Source organism: Schistocerca americana, chromosome 4 (assembly GCF_021461395.2).
Source record: "Schistocerca americana isolate TAMUIC-IGC-003095 chromosome 4, iqSchAmer2.1, whole genome shotgun sequence".
Lineage (NCBI taxonomy): Eukaryota > Metazoa > Arthropoda > Insecta > Orthoptera > Acrididae > Schistocerca > Schistocerca americana.
The window spans coordinates 597,080,404-597,103,035 of record NC_060122.1 but is presented as its reverse complement, the minus strand read 5'-3'; the positions used below and the strand labels follow the sequence as shown (position 1 = coordinate 597,103,035).

Here is a 22,632-nt window from a genome sequence, read left to right as displayed (position 1 = left end):
CACCACTCTGAGATGTAGGCAAAGCCCTCTGCAGAAAGTGATGGATGTGAAGCTCCGCAAAATACTGCCTCAGGACTAAGCTGGTACTCTAATGGTAATTAATATGATCTCTTTGTGGAATTAGCTGTGGATGTGTGGGAAAAACCATTAACATAAAATATTATCACTTTATCTTGTACAAGTTGGAACCTGAAGATAGCACAACAGAAGCAGAGAAGAACAACCACTGAGATTTTATTATGATGGAGCAAATGGATAAACCTTGCAATTGTAGTGAAGTAGATCATATAGACAAGCATAATGACAGCCATTATCAATGATGGACTGTTCATAATTTCACTATTCCCAAGTACTTACAAAAAGTTGGACAAGAAGATAAGCTGGATGACAGGAGTGTGACAAAACATTGCTTTTTGAAAATAATGATAGTTAAGTGGCTTGCTTGTTACTTTTCTGAGATGCAGCATAGGACCATGCCATTTTCTATGCTTCTAAAACAAAAAAGTTTCAGCTTTCTACAGAGAACTGACATGTGACAAAACATATAACCACCACTGTTCTGCAGACAGGATAGACTCCAAAAAGACCACCAAATTAAAATTCTCTCTCTAATCATGCACTTAGGTCAGTGGTTGAATAGGACAGTGTCAGATTACAAACCTAGAAATTAAGGATTCAACCCTTATCATGTTTTTCATCTCTACCAGGCGCGGCTCGTGGTTTCTATACTGGGGAAGGCTGCGGTATTTATCAATCGGAGCCAACACAGACCTCGGGTTACGCTACAGATTGGTCTGACATAAACAACTAAGGCTTCAGGGGGAGGGGGGGTGGGCTTATCACTCTCTACCCATAATTTTACGTACTGTATCTTCTACAATCAGGTATTAAATACGTTTAGAAGCTAACTTCTAGTTAAAATCTTTGGTTAGTGTTTTTATACGTCGTCATTACATTTTCTGACACTTTGCAGCAAATCATACGGAAAGACGCGTTTAGGAGAGATCTTTAATGCGACAAATGTTAACTTTGCGGCTGCTTAATATTTTCGGTGTTTTCAGTTCTAAACGTAAGGCGTTTATTGCGGTTTACCTCCAAAGCTCGAAGTTTACGAGTTTGCAGGTCGATACTGTGATGTTTTGGTGACATCACAGGTCTTGTGCAAGTAAAACTCACTAAAATCTTGCAAAATACACTCCGAAAAAGAAACTTGCTAATATCACACGATATCAACAAAAGCAGTCAGCATCAGCAAGCAAGGAAAGTAAAGTAATGGGACAAATTTCGCGTGCTTTGTCCTCTAATCACTTATGAAACTCTCGCTAGATGGCAGTACTGTTATGTTACTGTAGTGTAGTGCACTCTGGCGGGATATTTGCAAACTTACTCTAAATGTGGATAAAATAGCCAATGGCAGAAACAAAACAACTATGTAAAACATTATCAAAACAATAATACTAAACATCGATTAATGATACATCAAAGCGTAGTAGAGATGTGCAGAGACAGAGATTGGATAGCGAAGTTTCGGCCACTCTACATTCCTTTATTACATAGTTAGTGTAACATGAAAAACGTGTGGTGCTTGGTGTGACACCCTTAGGCTGCAAGCTCTGAGCCTTCGGGTCGCCCATAAAGGGCAGTACTACGTAGAAGCCACAACCCCAAACCGCTACTACATGCAGCTTACAGACGTTCCAAGGCGCAGCCTAAACACTACTAACCGTTCAGAAAACATCTATCGATACAAACAGTTCCAAAAACGTTGACCATCGTTATTTTAATCGGAATGGGAAATATGCGAAATTTAAATTATGTAATACGTTTTTGCGAAATTTACTTTAACATATATTTTGGGGCGGCTCCGCCTCAGAGCTTTTAATTACGAGCCGCGTCTGATCTCTACTATTTATTTTAGTATGCGAAAAATGACAAGTTGCACCATGGTTTGGAGTCTAGCTGTATGTCCATCTATATCAGCTGGCAAGCAAATACAAAAACTGGCAGAAGGTAGTAACATATCACCTCCAATATGACTACACCTAGTAAAGAACTATGATGTTAAAAACAACTCTAATTGTATTAGTTTTTATTTACTTGTTAAAAAATGGAAAGTACCACACCTGGTTAGATGAAAAGTATAAAAAAAATGTGAATTTAACAGCTTGGTCAGGATGAATAGAAATGAACCTTTAGTCCTTCTTTGTAACAGATAGTCTATAAAATGTGGCAACAGCAGCAGTGCAAAGACTACATAGCACATAACTACACACTTCTATAATTTTTAATCCACACGCTAAACACAGCTGCCCATTTACTGTTATTTTAAAACAGAATTTTGTTTTTTAAGAAACGTACCTATCAGGAATTCCAAGTCTCTTCACACTACGATAAATAGAAAGAACATTGGCAACATGTCTGTAATTGAACCAGAATCTTGAAGTATCAACCAACACGGCCCAATTATTCGTGTGGCCAGAGCTCGCAAAATTCTATGGAAAATGAAAAACATTTACTATAAGTTAATCTGATATAACTTTGTAAGTACCATAACACTACAAGAAAACAAAATATACTCAGAGAAATCTCTCTTTTAAAACATCAGAGGAAAGAGCGAGTCATTTATATAACTTTGGTTAAGGGAATCATTAGAAATATTATACATTCAAAAATACCTGTACTCATATAAATAACTGTAATGCAACAGACTGAGATTAACATAAGAGTAAAATATGATACATCCCTTTAATAAACATAATGATACACTATAATTGTGTTCCATAAACACATATTTATGTTAAAGTAGTAACTCTTTATAATAAATGTATAACAACATCAGAAACAATCTACAAAATAAGTTTTAAAAGACACTCTAAGGTGACAGAACTATGTAATCAACATATAAAGAGTTTTTACATTATTAATATTCAGTACAATTTAAATAACTGTCTTTTGAATGATATTACTGAGCTGTAGCTTTAGAGTTACTGTACCATTATTGTATGGAATTAGAATACCAATGCGTTTTTAGTGATTTTACTTGAAATACATTTAATTTTCTGCTGACTATGTTGGCACATATAATTAATTTTGTACAAGTTTTTATCAATTGTACATTACATGAAACATTAATTATAACACCAGTCTAAGTGCCATGTCTGCAAGTAAGAACTGGTGTTAGACCAAAGTGGTTGTTTGCAGTTTGTTAGAGGAAAAAGTGGATGTAGTTGAGGGTTGTTGAAATGGAGAGTAAGTGTTATGATGAGTTGCAAAGCAATTATTTATAAATAAATGAAACCTGTTATGAAATTTGGGTGTCAGAAGATTATCTGTAAAGTAAAATTCCTAAGATCACATACAAATGTGGAATAATTCCAAAAGTCACCCCAGAAGATCTGCAGTGAACACGAATGATGTACTAATTTGATTAAAAATCATCATCTCCTACAAGTATTTGTATATTAATGGATCATTTCCTGCTTCAATTAGAGAGAGAGTGTGTGTGTGTGTGTGTGTGTGTGTGTGTGTGTGTGTGTGTGTGTGTGTGCGCGCGCGCACGCGCGCGCGCACGTAGGGAGGGAGGGAGGGAGGGAGGATACCTTACATATGAAATGAAGTGAGACACGTGAATAACCCATTTGCATTAAGTTTTGTTTTGTACATCTCCAAAATGATGCCACATATTATTTGTCAGAGACACTGTAATTTTATAATGTGCCTCAATAATGAAGTAGTCTGAGAAGATTGCATTTTTATGTTTCACGAAATACACTCCTTCAAATTCCTCTACATTTAGAAATATCTGATACTTGTGCCTGGATAAACCAAGTTGTGATAAGATTAATACAACAGGAGTGCAGAGCAAATACAGTCACTCATTGTATGGATGAAATATTTAACAGAGCAAAGAATGTAATAAAAATTATACATTACATCAGAGCAAATATACTTGCCTTTGTATAGGTTTACGAGCCCTCATACACAGTATTTTCTCATCAGTTGACTGTGCCCTTTCCCTCTCCAAAGAATTGTCTCCCTTTATATCCATGCCAGTCCCTGTTACAACTTAATTGGAAAAATTCATACATATGCAATCCAGTCTCTAATAGGCACTTAATAAATACTGATTGGACTTGGAAAACTAGTCACTTATTCACATCCAGTTGACAGACAATTTCCATTACCAAAATCCACAATGAAGTATCCACTTTGTCAGAATTCCAGAGAGAAGCCAAAATATCATCAATAATTAGCCATCAAGCATAGTTGTGCAGAATCTGCGAGGCAATCTGAAGTGCTAGCCTGTGGCAGTGTAGGCTGTTTATCTTCTGCCCTGAAAGGTGTGGCTGTTGACAGATGACTGAGATAGACAACCCTTAATGTTTCCTGGTGATGCCTCCTGTGGCACAACAGCAGCTCACTGCTTTTGAATCTGTGGCCAACCAATAATCAAATATTTTGCGAATTGAATCTGTGGCCAACTGATAATCAAATGTATCGCGAATTGTGACACAAGGGAAAACGGTGTCCCTATCCACCACGTTACACTGCCCAATAGTTTCAGGCCTTATGATGTCACGTTATTAATGCAATGCACCCTCAAGGTGCATAGGAACCACCTTCATAGTTACAAATGTCTCACTTTTTGGTTGATTGCTTAACATCAGCCCAAACATTCTGAGTTGTAAAGTGACAGAGAGTGACAAGTGTAGTCTGGGAATATAAGAATTACATCTTACTGCAGAATTCAATCCAATGTCTACTGTCAGTCGGAAGACTCACTGGCAAATAAAACAATCTTCATTAACAACTTACTTGTCAACTATATGTACATTGTGTTAACAATTAGTTACTTGAAATGGACTATACTAGCAACCTCAACATTCCCAGTGGTTACGACCTTTATTTACCAACAAACACTAGTTCACCAACTTCTTAGCTAGATAGTTTGGATTGACATACTATGACTTGTCATTTTATAATCATTCCTGACCAAGTTAATGTCTCCTGTCAATTCTGAGTTTCTATAAATAACAGGTTGTTTGTAAGTGGAAATACCCATGGACAAACTGACTTTGATATTCTTCAAACATTACTACCTGCTGTCTGAAAGGAGTTTACATATATGAAATTATACTTTGAGATGTTCCAATAAGGCTTGTTATTTAACACTGTGACCGCACAGCTTTCATGCTAGCAATGGCTTGTCAGGTCACACACTTTGCTAAACCATGTTACTGGGGCATTGCATCACCAATGTAAATTCAAATTACTGGACCTACGGGCAAATTTATTCAGATACTGGTAACCACAAAAAATGAATGATCTACAACTTATTATGACATGTAGCGATAACACACAATGTGAACTAAAAAAAAAGGCAAGGACCAATTATCTCCTGTAAGGATTCTCGAAATGAACAAATTGACAGTACACTGAAAGCTTTTATTTCGAGTCATTTATAAAACAATTCATGCAAAATACCTATTTTTGTTGTGGATATAATAAAGTATGGAGTTTAAGAAGAGAATCTACATTAATATACAAATTTGTTTCTTAATTAATTGTTAATACTAATCCAACCAACTATCACCTATTTCTAATGAATGAGCTTCTAACAGAACTACTTTAAAACTAGAAAATAAGTCCAGTAGCTTCAGTTACAGGAGCAACAAAATGGGCACATCAATCCTGCAGATGTTTATGCTAATTCAAAAAATAAGACCAAATGAGTAATGCAAAGCCTTGAAACTTCTACAGTTTTACATCGCCTACTAAACTTTTCTCCTGAGATAATCGAAAACTTTAGAGAAAACATCAGTTCACTTGTACATAAGTTCCCCAATTAAACTGTAATCATCACTAGAGACTTTAATCATCCAACAGTTAACCGGGAAAATTACAGTTTTGTTAGTAGTGGGTGTGGTGAGATATTCCATGAAACATTACTAAATGCCTTCTCTGAAAACTACATAGAACAGGTAGGTAGAAACCCCACTCATGATGGAAATATATTGGATCTAATGGCAAAAAATAGACCTGACCTCTTTGAGGATGTCCTCTCTGAAAGTGGTCAGAGACCATGATGTGGTTGTGGCAACAATGATAACCAAAGTACAAAAAACAACTAAAACAAGAAGAAAAATATATATGTTCAGTAAACTGGATAAAAAATCAATAGTGTCACATCTCAATGAGGAACTTGAAACTTTCAGCACAGGGCAGAAGCATGTAGAGGAACTGTGGCTCAAGTTAAAAAGAATAGTTGACCATGCACTGGATAGCTATGTGCCCAGTTGAACAGTTCATAATAGAAGGGAACCTCTATAGTAAAGTCACTGTAAAGAAACTTCTAAAGAAACAGAGATTACTGCATAATTGCAGGAAAACAAAGCATAGGGCTATGGATAGAGAGAAGCTGAATTAAATGTGTTTGTCAAGAGAGCAATGCGTGATGCCTTCAATGACTACTGTAGCAGAATATTGTCAATCAATCTTTCACATAACCCAAAGAAATTTTGGTCGTATGTAAAAGCTGTTACTGGTACCAAAGCTAGTGTTCCGTGCCTAGCAAATGAGAATGAGACTGGAACTGAAACTGAGTGTAGCTGAACACATGCTGAAATGCTTAACTCCATTTTCAAATGTTCCTTTACACAGGAAAATGCAGGACAACTGCCTCAATATAATCCTCCACTGAAAAGATGAATGAAGTAAGTATTAGCGTGAGTGGTGTTGAGAAACATGAATCATTCCATGTCAATCCAATGTACCTCTCAACCTGACCCTCTCAGATTTCTTTCAAATTTGGTGCATTCAGTGATCTGGATAAGAGATGGAAAATACCAATTTGCAGATGTTTATTACAACTGTGAAGAAAGTTACAGGTCTGGAAAGTTTGGAATGTGTGCTAAATTTACATGTGTATGCCTCAACATAAATGACTTAGCTTAATTCTAGTTCTAATTCAGTTACAGCGATGAAAATGGTACCATTGGAAAGATAACGAATAGACCTTTACATTGATATGCCACATGGCAGGTTTCCCAGTATTTTCATACTAAAGGTTATTGACCTCGACCTTTGACCTTGAATATCTCAAACACCCCACCTTCATTTTTTTTTAAAAATATATTTGATTGCTTCAGTATTTTACTATAAATATGGTGAATATCAAGATGGCACACCAAAGTCATCATGCACAAAAAATTATTTTGTCAACTTACGTACAACACCAACATGCAGTAAGCAGCTATGTATCCAGTTTTTTCTATAACACCAGCCAATAGCAGTTACTTTTATTCCGAGCAGTTTGTTAATATTTCGAGCTGTGAACAGCCAATGAGAGACACTTTTATTTCAACCAATCAACATTAGCCTGTTTTAGTGAACAGCCAATCAGAGAGACTCTTATTTCAAGTAGTCACAATTAGTCCACTGATCTCTATATATTATGCAAATTTTGTTTCATATGATTTATGGCTGTTGCTTGTTTAACAAAGTGCAGTATAAATGTGTCATAAAGTAATATTTCATAAAAACTGGATTTCAAGTCAAAATTGTCTTGTTGCAATCCATTTAGGGAAGAAGGTCTTGCATGAGTGCAGAAGAATTTAAGAAATGTTAAGGAGTGGACGACAAACAAATATCCTGATGTATTGTTAGGTGGAAAAATTTTCAGTAAATGTAGAAAAAAAATTGCAACACCCAAAAATCACTGCAGATGTTGCCTCAGTTGTGCCAGGTACTTCCAGAGAAGACTTAAGTGAAGATAAAGTAGCATCAGATCTGGCACTCGATGCTTTAAATAGTAGCCTTCCGTATTTAGGTGAATCTCCTGTGAAGAAAAAAGAGGCTTCAGAGTGAGAAAAAGTACCCAAAGAAAAAATGAAAAAATAGCCTCTATGTTAGAGCATACTTATGTGGCACAACTGTAAAAAGAAGAGTGAAAATGGAGAAAGTGAAATAATCACCCAGCTGAAAGACAAGTTTCACAATTCAGATTGTACGTGCAACAAAACACAAATTCTAACTGTACTTCCAAAGAGTTGGAGTGTAAGAAAAACTACGAAAGAATTTTCTGCTTCAGATTACATGGTTGTTGTTGCTGTGGTCTTCAGTCCTGAGACTGGTTTGATGCAGCTCTCCATGCTACTCTATCCTGTGCATGCTGCTTCATCTCCCAGTACCTACTGCAACCTACATCCTTCTGAATCTGCTTAGTGTATTCATCTCTTAGTCTCCCTCTACGATTTTTACCCACCACGCTGCCCTCCAATACTAAATTGGTGATCCCTTGATGCCTCAGAACATGTCCTACCAACCGATCCCTTCTTCTGGTCAAGTTGTGCCACAAACTTCTCTTCTCCCCAATCCTATTCAATACCTCCTCATTAGTTATGTGATCTACCCATCTAATCTTCAGCATTCTTCTGTAGCACCACATTTCGAAAGCTTCTATTCTCTTCTTGTCCAAACTATTTATCGTCCATGTTTCACTTCCATACATGGCTACACTCCATACAAATACTTTCAGAAATGACTTCCTGACACTTAAATCTATACTCGATGTTAACAAATTTCTCTTCTTCAGAAACGCTTTCCTTGCCGTTGCCAGTCTACATTTTATATCCTCTTTACTTCGACCATCATCAGTTATTTTGCTCCCCAAATAGCAAAACTCCTTTACTACTTTAAGTGTCTCATTTCCTAATCTAATTCCCTCAGCATCACCCGACTTAATTCGACTACATTCCATTATCCTTGTTTTGCTTTTGTTGATGTTCATCTTATATCCTCCTTTCAAGACACTGTCCATTCCATTCAACTGCTCTTCCAAGTCCTTTGCTATCTCTGACAGAATTACAATGTCATCGGCGAACCTCAAAGTTTTTATTTCTTCTCCATGAATTTTAATACCTACTCCGAATTTTTCTTTTGTTTCCTTTACTGCTTGCTCAATATACAGATTGAACAACATCGGGGAGAGGCTACAACCCTGTCTTACTCCCTTCCCAACCACTGCTTCCCTTTCATGTCCCTCGACTCTTATAACTGCCATCTGGTTTCTGTACAAATTGTAAATAGCCTTTCGCTCCCTGTTGGTTGGTTGGTTTTGGGGATTAAAGGGACCAGACTGCTACGGTCATTGGTCCCTTTTTCCAAATACAAAGAACACCCACAGAGAATAAAAACGAGGAACAGAAGAGATCACAGACGATACAGAACAAGAGAAACTGAGACAAAGACAAGACAAAACGGACTAAAACCACACAGAGTGTGACGGTGGTTGGCCGACCATAGAAATAAAAAAGGAAAAGCCAACCACTTAGAAACACATTTAAAAAAATCAGTTTAAAATCATAGGCCAAAGGCCAGAATCAACACAAAACAATAAAATAAAACAGAAACACTCAGATTAAATGATAAAATCCCCCTGCCCGAATAAAACGTAAAACTAAGTCAGCCATAGTGGAGTCGTCTGTTAAAAGGGCAGGGAGCGTATCAGGCAGCGCAAATGTCTGCCTGACCACAGCTAAAAGGGGGCAGGCCATCAAAATGTGGGCCACCGTCAAAGCCGCCCCACATCGACAAAGAGGAGGGTCCTCCCGGCGCAGTAAATAACTGTGTGTCAGCCGGGAGTGGCCAATGCGGAGCCGACAAAGGACGACTGAGTCCCTGCGGTTGGCTCGCATGGATGACCGCCACACAGTTGTCGTCTCCTTAATGGCACGGAGTTTATTGGGTGTGATCCGATCGCGCCATTCAGCGTCCCAAAGCGCAAAAACTTTTCGGCGGAGGACTGCCCGCAAATCAGTCTCTGGGAGGCCAACATCTAGAGATGGTTTACACGTGGCATCTTTCGCCAGGCGGTCAACATGTTCATTGCCCGGGATACCGACACGACCGGGGGTCCACACAAAGACCCCAGAGCGGCCGCAACGCGTAAGAGTATGCAGGGACTCATGGATAGCCATCACCAGACGAGAACGAGGAAAACACTGGTCGAGAGCTCGTAAACCGCTCAGGGAATCGCTACAGATCACGAAGGACTCACCTGAGCAGGAGCGGATATACTCTAGGGCTCGAAAGATGGCGACTAGCTCAGCAGTGTAAACGCTGCAGCCAGCCGCCAAGGACCGTTGTTCGGAATGGTCCCCTAGAGTTAGCGCATACCCGACACGACCAGCAACCATCAAACCGTCGGTGTAAACAATTCCAGAGCCCTGATACTTTGCCAGGATGGAATAAAAGCGGCGGCGGAAGGCCTCTGGAGGGACCGAGTCCTTCGAGCCCTGTGCCAAGTCGAGCCGAAGGCAAGGGCGAGGAACACGCCATGGGGGTGGACGCTGAGGCGCCTGGAAAGGGGGTGGAACAGGCAAAAACCCAAGCCCACAGAGAAGCTCCTTGACGCGTACGGCGATAGGACAACCCGACCGCGGCCGACGGTCCGGCAGATGGACGACAGACTGCGGGAACAGGACACGGTAATTTGGATGCCCGGGCAAGCTAAAAACATGGGCAGCATAAGCAGCCAGCAATTGTTGGCGTCGCACCCGCAGTGGAGGGACACCTGCCTCAACAAGGACGCTGTCCACAGGGCTGGTGCGGAAGGCACCAGTGGCAAGTCGGATCCCGCTGTGTAGTATTGGGTCCAGCACCCGCAACGCAGAGGGGGATGCTGAGCCATAAGCCAGGCTCCCATAATCCAGACGGGATTGGATTAATGCCTGGTAGAGCCGCAACAGGGTAAATCGGTCGGCGCCCCAGCGGGTGTGGCTCAAGCATCTCAGAGCGTTTAGATGCCGCCAACACGCCTGTTTAAGCTGCCGGATATGAGGCAGCCAAGTCAACCGGGCATCGAAAACCACCCCCAAAAACCTGTGTGATTCCACCACTGAAAGAAGTTCGCCGGCAACATAAAGCCGCGGCTCCGGGTGGACAGTGCGTCGCCGGCAGAAATGCATTACGCAGGTCTTGGCTGCCGAAAACTGGAACCCATGAGCTACAGCCCAAGACTGCGCCTTGCGGATAGCACCCTGTAGCTGACGTTCAACAGCTGCAATGCCAGTAGAGCTGTAATAAAGGCAGAAGTCGTCAGCATACAGGGAAGCAGAGACAGAATTTCCCACGGCCGCAGTGAGCCCGTTAATGGCTATTAAAAACAGGCAGACACTTAAAACAGAACCCTGTGGCACACCGTTCTCCTGGACGTGGGTGGAACTATATGAGGCTGCGACTTGCACGTGGAAGGTACGATACGACAGAAAATTTCTGATAAAGATCAGCAGAGGGCCCCGAAGACCCCATCCATGAAGCGTAGAAAGGATGTGATCACGCCATGTCGTATCGTACGCCTTCTGCATGTCGAAAAAGACAGCGACCAGGTGCTGACGGCGGGCAAAGGCAGTACGGATGGCCGACTCCAGGCTCACCAGATTGTTGGTGGCGGAGCGGCCTTTACGGAACCCACCCTGAGATGGAGCCAGAAGGCCCCGAGACTCCAGTACCCAAGACAAGCGCCGGCTCACCATCCGTTCGAGAAGCTTGCAAAGAACCTTGGTGAGGCTAATGGGGCGGTAGCTGTCCACCGCCAAAAGGTTCTTGCCTGGTTTCAGAATGGGGATAACGATACTTGCCCGCCACTGCGACGGAAACTCACCCTCGACCCAAATACGATTGTAAAGGTCGAGGAGCCGTCGCTGGCAGTCCACTGAGAGGTGTTTCAGCATCTGGCAGTGGATGCTATTTGGTCCAGGAGCGGTATCAGGACAAGCGGCAAGGGCACTGCGGAATTCCCACTCACTGAATGGAACATTGTACGATTCTGGATGGTGGGTGCGAAACGAAAGGCTCCGATGTTCCATCCGCTCTTTAATGGAGCGGAAGGCCTTAGGGTAATTCGCAGAAGCGGAAATCATAGCAAAATGCTCTGCTAAGTGGTTTGCAATGACGTCGGAGTCAGTACAAACTGCTCCATTCAGTGAGAGCGCAGGGACGCTGACAGGTGGCCGATAGCCGTAGACGCGTCGAATCTTGGCCCAGACCTGCGATGGAGTGACATGGAGGCCAATGGTGGACACGTACCGCTCCCAGCACTCCTGCTTGCTTTGGCGGATAAGGCGGCGGGCCCGCGCACGCAGCCGTTTGAAGGTGATCAGGTGTTCAATGCAGGGATGTCGATTGTGACGCTGTAGCGCCCGCCGGTGATCTGTAATCGCTGCAGCGATCTCAGGCGACCACCAAGGCACAGTCCGCCGCCGAGGGGATCGAGAGGAGCGGGAAATGGCAGATTCGGCGGCAGTAACAATGCCGGTGGTGACCGATTGAACCACCGCATCAATGTCGTCATTAGAGAGAGGCTGAAGAGCGGCAGTGGAGGAGAACAAGTCCCAGTCAGCCTTATTCATAGCCCATCTGCTAGGGCGCCCAGAAGAGTGACGCTGTGGTAGTGACAGAAAGATCGGAAAGTGGTCACTACCACACAGGTCGTCATGCACACTCCATTGGACAGATGGTAAGAGGCTAGGGCTACAGATTGAAAGGTCAATGGCGGAGCATGTGCCATGCGCCACACTGAAGTGTGTGAAGGCACCATCATTTAAAATCGAGAGATCGAGCTGCGACAATAAATGCTCAACGATGGCGCCTCGACCTGTTGCCACTGACCCACCCCACAGAGGGTTATGGGCGTTGAAGTCGCCCAATAGCAAGAAAGGTGGCGGCAATTGGGCTATCAGCGCAGCCAGGACATGCTGCGAGGAAGGTAAAGACTGCAGACTGCAGACGGTAACAGCCTGTGGCGTCCACACCCGAACAGCGACAGCCTCTAGAGGTGTTTGGAGAGGGACAGACTCGCTGTGCAGAGTGTGAAGGACATAGAGGCGGACGCCACCCGACACCCTTTCATATGCTGCCCGGTTCTTATAATAGCCCCGATAGCCACGGAGGGCGGGGGTTCGCATTGCTGGAAACCAAGTTTCCTGCAGAGCAATGCAGAAGAAAGGGTGAAGGCTGATAAGTTGTTGGAGCTCAGCTAGATGGTGGAAAAAACCGCCGCAGTTGAACTGGAGGATGATATTGTCCACGGCTGAGAAAGGCGTGAAAGGACTGGGAAGGCAATTTACGCCGCTTGTTCACTCACTGCCACCGATTCAGTACCCGTACGAGAGGCATCCATGGCGTCTGAGGGACCAGCGAGATCAAGGTCCTCAGCGGACGCTAGAATCTCGACTTCATCCTCAGACGCAGAGCGCAAAAGGTGCGGTGGGGTTGGTGCCACCGCAAGTTCTTTGGCCTTAGAGGTCTTTCTCTTGGACTTCTCTCGCTGAACCTTGGGTTTCACCGGCTGGGAAGGCTTCACCGATTCAGTCTCCGGGACAGAGGAGGATCGTGAAGCCCTACGCCCGGTCGCTGGTGAGGACTTATGCCACTGGCGGCCGTCATCCTTCCCGCTGGTGGAACCCTGGGAAGGGAGGGTCCCAAGGGAACTCTTATGGGCAAGAGTAGCCGAAGAAGTTAGACGCTTCTCCGGCTGAGAAGCGGGGACGGACGTCCCCGACGGGTGGGAGGAGGTTGCTCCTGAGGTAGGTGGTGCAGGAGCAACCGGTTGGGTAGAGCCCCCCACGGGCAAGGGGGCAGGAGGAGTCTTACTGCTTATCGAGCTGGCTGGAAGTCTCGAAACTGATGGAGCTAGCACAGTTGTTGTAGCAGCTGCATAAGAAAATGTCATTCTCACAGGATGGAGTCTGTCATATTTCCGTTTGGCCTCAGTATAGGTCAGCCGGTCCAGGGTCTTATATTCCATGATTTTGCGCTCTTTCTGAAAGACTTTGCAGTCAGGCGAGCAAGGTGAATGGTGCTCCCCGCAGTTGACGCAGATGGGAGGCGGGGCACATGGAGTATTGGGATGAGATGGGCGTCCGCAATCTCGACATGTGAGGCTGGAAGTGCAGTGGGAAGACATATGGCCGAACTTCCAGCACTTGAAGCACCGCATCGGGGGAGGGATATAGGGCTTGACGTCACATCGGTAGACCATCACCTTGACCTTTTCCGGTAACGTATCACCCTCGAAGGCCAAGATGAAGGCACCGGTAGCAACCTGATTGTCCCTCGGACCCCGATGAACGCGCCGGACGAAATGAACACCTCTACGTTCTAAGTTGGCGCGCAGCTCGTCATCAGACTGCAAAAGGAGATCCCTATGGAAAATAACACCCTGGACCATATTTAAACTCTTATGTGGTGTAATAGTAACGTTAACATCCCCCAACTTGTCACAAGCAAGTAACCTGCGGGACTGGGCGGAGGATGCCGTTTGTATCAGTACTGACCCAGAGCGCATTTTAGACAAGCCCTCCACCTCCCCAAACTTGTCCTCTAAATGCTCGACGAAGAACTGAGGCTTTGTGGAGAGAAAAGACTCCCCATCAGCTCTCGTGCAAACTAAGGATCGGGGCGAATAACTGTTACCTCCATCCTGAGACTTACGCTCTTCCCACGGCGTGGCCAGGGAGGGGAACGTTTTCGGATCGTACTTCTGAGCATTAAATTGAGCCTGAGAACGCTTAGAGACTGCTGGCGGCTGGCCGCCAGCGAGAGATGATGTACCACGCTTCATTGCAGGTCATCCGCCCTGATGCCACCTACTCCGACCAAGGGCCCTCCCCACGGGCGCCACTCAGCCACAGCAAAGGCCACCTGGCAGGATGGCCGTTGCCGGGTGTCCCGATGCCCCAGGGAGATGGGCATCTACTCCTTGGCATACGTGGGGAGTTAACGGCGCAGGCATCAGTAGAGCGATCCCTGTGTTGTCAGGGGGCTACAACCAAGAGGGTACATGGAGGCCCCACCACAACGGACTGGCTACCGTGCTGGATCTTAGGTGCAAAAATGTCCAAGGTCGTCGTCGCAGTTAAAAGAAACACTGCAGAGTGCAGCGTGGTAATCGCACACAGGGACGTATCCTCACCCAAGAGATCGAAAACGAGTGGGACACCATTGCAACGACGAGAAATCCGGCTAAAGGTCTAATTGCACGACGGAAACAGTGCACCATGTAAGGCGCCCTTCCCCAATTGGCTCGCTCTTTGGATAAATTTAGAAAGATGGAGGTCAAACCCGAGAGGGGACCATCACATAAGGCCGAAACGTTGGAGACTCCTTTTAGTCGACAGGCAGGAATACCGCGAGCCTATTCTAACCCCCGAACCCGCAGGGGGGTTCGCTCCCTGTATTTTACCCCTGCCACCTTTAGAATTTGAAAGAGAGTATTCCAGTCAACATTGTCAAAAGCTTTCTCTAAGTCTACAAATGCTAGAAACGTAGGTTTGCCTTTCCTTAATCTTTCTTCTAAGATAAGTCGTAAGGTCAGTATTGCCTCACGTGTTCCAGTGTTTCTACGAAACCCAAACTGATCTTCCCTAAGGTTGGCTTCTACTAGTTTTTCCATTCGTTTGTAAAGAATTAGTGTTAGTAATTTGCAGCTGTGACTTATTAAACTGATAGTTCGGTAATTTTCACATCTGTCAACACCTGCTTTCTTTGGGATTGGAATTATTATATTCTTCTTGAAGTCTGAGGGTATTTCGCCTGTTTCATACATCTTGCTCACCAGATGGTAGAGTTTTGTCAGGACTGGCTCTCCCAAGGCCGTCAGTAGTTCCAATGGAACTCCGGGGGCCTGGTTTCGACTCAGGTCTTTCAGTGCTCTGTCAAACTCTTCACGCAGTATCATATCTCCCATTTCATCTTCATCTACATCCTCTTCCATTTCCATAATATTGTCCTCAAGTACATCGCCCTTGTATAGACCCTCTATATACTCCTTCCACCCTTCTGCTTTCCCTTCTTTGCTTAGAACTGGGTTTCCATCTGAGCTCTTGATATTCATACAAGTCGTTCTCTTATCTCCAAAGGTGTCTTTAATTTTCCTGTAGGCAGTATCTATCTTACCCCTAGTGAGATAGGCCTCTACATTCTTACATTTGTCCTCTAGCCATCCCTGCTTAGCCATTTTGCACTTCCTGTCGATCTCATTTTTGAGGCGTTTGTATTCCTTTTTGCCTGCTTCATTTACTGCATTTTTATATTTTCTCCTTTCATCAATTAAATTCAATATTTCTTCTGTTACCCAAGGATTTCTCCTAGCCCTCGTCTTTTTACCTACTTGATCCTCTGCTGCCTTCGCTACTTCATCCCTCAAAGCCACCCATTCTTCTTCTACTGTATTTCTTTCCCCCATTCCTGTCAATTGTTCCCTTATACTCTCCCTGAAACTCTGTACAACCTCTGGTTCTTTCAGTTTATCCAGGTCCCATCTCCTTAAATTCCCACCATTTTGCAGTTTCTTCAGTTTTAATCTACAGGTCATAACCAATAGATTGTGGTCAGAGTCCACATCTGCCCCTGGAAATGTCTTACAATTTAAAACCTGGTTCCTAAATCTCTGTCTTACCATTATATAATCTATCTGATACCTTTTAGTATCTCCAGGGTTCTTCCATGTATACAACCTTCTTCTTACATGGTATGGAGAGCAAAACAGTTAGTAGCAGAACATGGTATATTAGTGACACCAAATCCCGAGCTAGGTAAGACATTATGTGAGAAAACTGTTCAGTGTGGATTGGATTCTCCAAATTTTGTGAGTTGCGGCGAAAGTACTGTGTTTCTGCCAATGCCAGTGGAACTCATGCTGTTTGTGTGTGTGTCTTGCACCAGAATTTCAAGTTAATGATTGAAGGCTGTAAACTTAAATCACTAACAAAGAGTGAAGAATACACATTACCATCATAGAAGCACTGTGTGGCATTTGTTACATGTAATCCTGCACTACCAGCATGTTTCTTAGATTCAAGTCCCTATTGTCCAGGCGTGACAAGACTAACTGATTATCTGTATGGTCACCAAGCGAGGTAGCACAGTGGTTAGCACACTGGGCTCGAATTCGGGAGGACGACAATTCAATTCCACGTCTGGCCATCCAAATTTAGGTTTTCCATGATTTCCTTAAATCACTCCAGACAAATGCTGGGATAGTTCCTTGGCAAGGGGATGGCTGACTTCCTTCCCCATCCTTCCCTAATCTGATGAGACTGATGACCTCGCTGTTTGGTCTCTTCCCCCAAACAATCCAATCCAATCCAATTATCTGTATTGTCTGCTTGGTAAGAACTGCATTGTCAAAATTGCATATAAGTGTTGGTTAACTACAACCAGGGTAGTTCTAGAGGCTATGACAAAGTCAACAGGTGATTTCATTGGAGTGTTTGCATTGGCTACCCAATACAAAAACAGAAAGAACTTTATACAAGGACAATTCCAGGTATCCATAAGCTTCATTGTGTAATACCTGTTAACAAAGGTTTAGTAAAGAGACACACATATTCTGCTTCTTCAGTGAGTAGAGAAGAGTCAGTGACTGCTATGGTCAATGAAATGCTGTTAACAAATATACATGGATTTTTTGCCTGTATGTATGACAGTCATTGATGGGTTACATATGTCTTACAAACATGTGAAGAAACAGATGAAGTAAAGGTCAACTTCTTGCATCCACATGGACCATCTCCGTCATTTGTATTTCCTGCCAAACCAGACATTGTGTCATCAGAAAATGTGACATCATCACAAGAGAGGATCCTGTGACACAAACTGGAAGGGCATACAATCTCCTGCATCAGATCTGGTGAACATTAACAATTTAGTTGGAGAAAACCCTGAAACGTGACGGCTAACGGGGCTCTGGTGAAGCTGCGATAGGCCTAGCAGGCCAGTAGTGGATAAATCAACTGCTTTTAAAAAGGGAACATGCCTCGGATCACGGAACGGATTTAAAGGAAACCGACCAAGCAATGGAAAAGGATTACGAGATGGTTTACGACTGGGCACCTTAAACGTAAGGACTCTAACTGGGAAGTTAGAAGAAATTGTAGAAATGATGGAAAGGAGGAAATTGGACATCTTGGGACTTGCTGAGACTAGGTGAAGAGGAGTTGGTGAAAAACCACTAAGTAAAGGATGTAAACTGTACTGGATAGGGAGTGAGAGGGGAAGAAATGGAGTGGAAATAGTGGTCAGAGAGGGTCTGCAGGAGGAGGTGGAAGGTATCAATGATCGAATGATAAAAGCCAGAGTACGAGTGAAAGAAAAATGCATTGGAATCATCCAAGCATATGCCCCACAGGTGGGGTGTACAAAAAAAGGAGAAGGAGGAATTTGAAGATGACTTGCAAAAGCAGCTAAATGGAGGTAATCAGATTATAATAGAGGACCTCAATGCACATGTTGGCACAGACAGGAAAGGATTCGAGGAGATAATGGGACCAGAGGGCTGGGGGAACCGAAATAGAGAAGGAAAATTGTTGCTGGAATTCTGCAAGAGGAATGGGCTGGCGATCACAAATTCCTGGTACAAGAAGAGAAGTAGCCACAAAATAACTTGGTACAGTGGAGACTGGTCCCAAACTTCAGTAGTAGACTATGTACTAGTGGACAGGCAGATGATGAGCAGCCTCACAGATGTTAAGGTCATTCCATCTGAGGCCTTAGACAGTGACCATCGGCTGTTGGTAGCCACCCTGAGAGAGAAAAAAGATGGGAGGGCAACAGATATACAGGAGAAAAGGTTGAAGACATGGATGCTGAAAGAGGATGAACGGAGGACCCAGTACCAGACACTGATCAGGAAGAAGCTGCCAAAGGAAGATCAGAGAACAGTGGAAGAAGAATGGGGAGATTTTAAGAGGGCTCTAGTTGAGGCAACTGAGACTGTGTGCGGAAGAACTAGCACAAAGAGGAGAAGTAAGGAAACCCCATGGTGGAACAACATATGTAAAGAGGCAGTACTTCGAAAGAACAAAGCCTTCAGAGAATGGTTCCAGACCCGAACAGAGGAAGAAGCTAGGGTAAAATATAAGGAAAGCAAGAAAGCGGCACAGACCATAGTAAGGGCGGAGAAGAAGAAGTGGATGGAAAAATGGACAAGAATGTTAGAAGAGGACAGTGAAGGGAACAAAAAAGTACTTTACACCATGGTAAGAAATAAGAGGAACGACAGAAGCGAGTGCCTGAGGATCATGGATAATAATGGAAGAGTTGTGGAGGAAATGCATGAGCTCAAAAAGATTTGGAAGGAGTACTTTGAAGATCTGTTGAATGCCGCCAAGCGGGTAACTAACAGCGTTGGAGAGCCTAAGGCAGCAGATGATTACAATAGCGGGGAAATTGATGATCTAACTTGGAATGAAGTGGAAGAAGCCATAAAGAGGATGAAAGGGGGCAAGGCACCAGGTTGGGACAAAGTAACAGTGGATATGATACGAGCAGCAGGAGAAGTAGGAACCCAGTGGCTATACAGAGTGCTGAGGGTGGTGTGGAAGGAGAACAGAATTCCTGAGGATTGGAAGAAAGGAATTATAGTCCCGATCTTCAAGAAAGGGGATAAAAGGAGATGTGAGAACTACAGAGGAATCACCCTGCTATGTCACTGTGGAAAAATCTATGAAAAGATCCTGGAGAAGAGAATAAGAAGCAGTATTGAAAGTAGACTGCAAGAGGTTTCAGACCGGGAAGATCAACACCGGACCTCATATTTGCGGTAAGGCAACTGCAGGAAAGGCACTATGAGTACGGGAAGGACTTAATCATGGGCTTTTTAGATATTGAGAAGGCATATGACAGTATCTGTAAGGACAAGCTCAGGGATGTGCTGAACGCAAAAGGGATAGATGAAGAGATAACACGAAAAGTCAGAAAAATGTATGAGGGAAGTGAGAGTTGTGTGAAAGTGGGGAGGGAACGTACTGCATGGTTCAAGCTGGAAAATGGGCTGCGACAGGGAAGTGCACTTTCGCCTTTATTGTTTATTATTGTTATGGATGAAATCCTACAGCAAGTATCAGATGCAATTGGAGATCATAAAATGAAAGCAGTGCTTTTTGCCGATGACCTGATGTTATGGGGAAATTGCGAGAAGGAGGTGCAAGAGCAGTTAGATGCATGGGAGGCAACGGCAGCACAATATGGAATGCATTTCTCTGCAAAGAAAAGTGAAATAATTGTCACAACAAGGAAGAAGAATAGGCCAAATGTGGATATAACTTGTGGAGGGGAAAAACTACAAGTGGTAGAGAACTTCAAGTACCTGGGAAGCATGATTGACAGTAAGGGGGGAAACGCAATGGAAATAAATGAAAGGTGCAGAAAAGCAGGGCAGTTCTACAAATGCATTAGGGGGCTTATTTGGAGCAAGGAGGTGCCACAGAAATCCAAGGGAATTATATACCGAACCTACTTTGTCCCCATATTGGCATACGGAAGTGAGACATGGGTAATGCACAAAAGCGACAAAAGTAGAATACAGGCTAGTGAAATGAAGTTCCAGAGGAGCAGGTTGAGTGTAACAAGACGAGACAGATTGCAAAATGTGTATGTGAGGGAAAGACTAAAGGAGGAACCAGTACAGGACAGGATAGAAAAATCAAGACTGCAGTGGTATGGACACATGAAGAGAATGGATGAGGGAAGAATTCCAAAGAGGATGTTTGATCTGCAACTGGAGGGGAAGAGGCCCAGAGGAAGACCAAGAGATAGATGGGTGAAGGGAGTGAAGGAATGTGTGACGAGAAGAGGAGAGAACTGGACGAAGGTGGAAGAGGGGGAATGGTGGAAAGACAGAACACGATGGAGAGGCTTGTGTTCCCGACAGACCCAGCCAGTGGCTGGAAACTGTCCAAGATGATGATGATGAATTGTGGGGAGAGATCTAATAACGTTTCTTTGCGTTTTCATTACAACTGTCATGTAAATAATGTAAACAATTCATAATACCACTATAACAATGTAAACCATATTTTTGTAGAATACTACTTGTGGATTGTACTTTATCATAATTTGTGTTTCATATATGTGTGTTACCTTCCTCATTTTGGTAGTGTACTGTTTTTTTTTGTGCTTGATGCCTTCAGTGTGCCATCTTGATATTTACCATATTTACAGAAATATACTGGAGCATTTAAATATATTTTTTTCGAAAAAATTGAAGATGGGGTGTTTTGAGATATTCAAGGTCAATGACCTTTAGTATGAAAATTTCAGAAAATTGCCATGTATCATATCAATGTAAAGGTCTTTTCGTTAGTTTTCCAATGGTATCATTTTCATTGCTGTAAGTGAACTAGAACCAGAATTACAGTCATTTATGTTATGATGGATGCATGTAATTTTAGCACTAATTTGAAACTTTACAGACTTATAACTTTCTTCTCAGTTGTAACATAAACCTGCAAATTGGTATTTTTCCATCTCTTATCTGGATCATTGAATGCACCAAATTTGAAAGAAATCTAAGATGGTTAGGCTGAAAATGTTACCTTACTGCGTGGAATGATCCACATTTGAAATCATTAAAACTGAACAAAGCTCCAAGCCCTGATGGAAACCCTGTCAGATTCTATATTGAATTTGTGGCTGATTGAGCCCCACTTATAACTATATCATAGATCCTTTGAAGAAAATAAATAAATGTGCACACTTCTTGGAGAAAACACGTCACACCCTTCTAAAAGAAGGGTAGTAGAAGTGATACACAAGACTACCATCCAATATCATTGACATCAATTTGTTGTAGACTCTTAGAACATATTCTGAGCTCACACATAATGATGTATCTTGAACAGAGTGACCTACTCAATGTCACCCAACGTGGATTTCGAAAACATCAATCACATGAAAACCAACTTGCACTTTTCTCACGACATAGTGAAAGCTTAGGGTCAAGACAACGTGGTAGATGCAGTATTTCTTGATTTCAGAAAAGCATTTGACTCAGTACAGCACCTGTGATTGTGTGTGTGTTAATTTTTTAGCCTAAAGAGGGTGAAAAAGCATTTCATAAACTCAGACAAGTCGAGTTTTCAGTCATATTCTCTAGAAAACGGATAATCTATGTCTATCAGTCATGAGTTTTCAAGAGTTTCTACGGGAATGTGATACCACATAATAACAACCGGAAGACTTTTATTAAGGTTCTTCGATTTTGCTTGCCAATCTCAAACTACAGGCCCCAGGTCATACTTTTCATTACTTACAGCGTGCGATTCAGCGGTAAAAACATGCATACACGTGAAAAACACAACTGCTGTCTTCAACATTTCCATTCTTGTTTCTTCTTACTGAAAAACACATTAGACTCATGTAAACATATTAGACTGTGCTGTAAACAGTGTAAACACACAGGCGTCTAAAGCTAGCGAAATGAGGGCTGCTCAACTACCGGACCTACCGATAGATGGCTCTACCAGCTGATTACTATCGTCTGTATTGCCCGCCATATTTGAATTTGCCAAGAAGTTTCTCTCGGTCTGAACGGTGTATAAGGAATGAAGGATTATCGAAATGGTGATTTCTTGTTCCGCTTTCAATTGTACGAAGCGATGGAGTAAGGAAAGTGACTTACCATTTCACAGGTGATAAGACTGCCGATACAATACGACAACAATACAGACTTAGTGCGTTTGCTAATTCGATGTTTTTGAACAGGTTTCCTCTAAAGCACCCAGAGCTGCTAAAGAAGTGGATTACTTCCGTGAAGCGGAAAGATTTTAAACCTACGTCTTGCAGTTTTCT

The 22,632-nt window shown here is 43.1% G+C and overlaps 1 protein-coding gene across 1 annotated transcript in view; it reads right to left on the bottom strand.

Annotated features, from left to right (window-relative positions):
* Positions 1-22,266, bottom strand: part of LOC124612427 (putative GPI-anchor transamidase) — a 62,461-nt gene extending 40,195 nt beyond the window's left edge. The window contains exons 1-2 of the mRNA XM_047140633.1: positions 22,095-22,266; positions 2,359-2,492 (exon numbers count right to left, since the gene is read on the bottom strand). Coding sequence (XP_046996589.1) covers positions 2,359-2,492; positions 22,095-22,163 — 203 coding nt within the window. The 5' untranslated portion in view covers positions 22,164-22,266. The remainder of the gene's footprint in view (positions 1-2,358; positions 2,493-22,094) is intronic.
* Between the last annotated feature and the right edge of the window lie 366 nt (positions 22,267-22,632).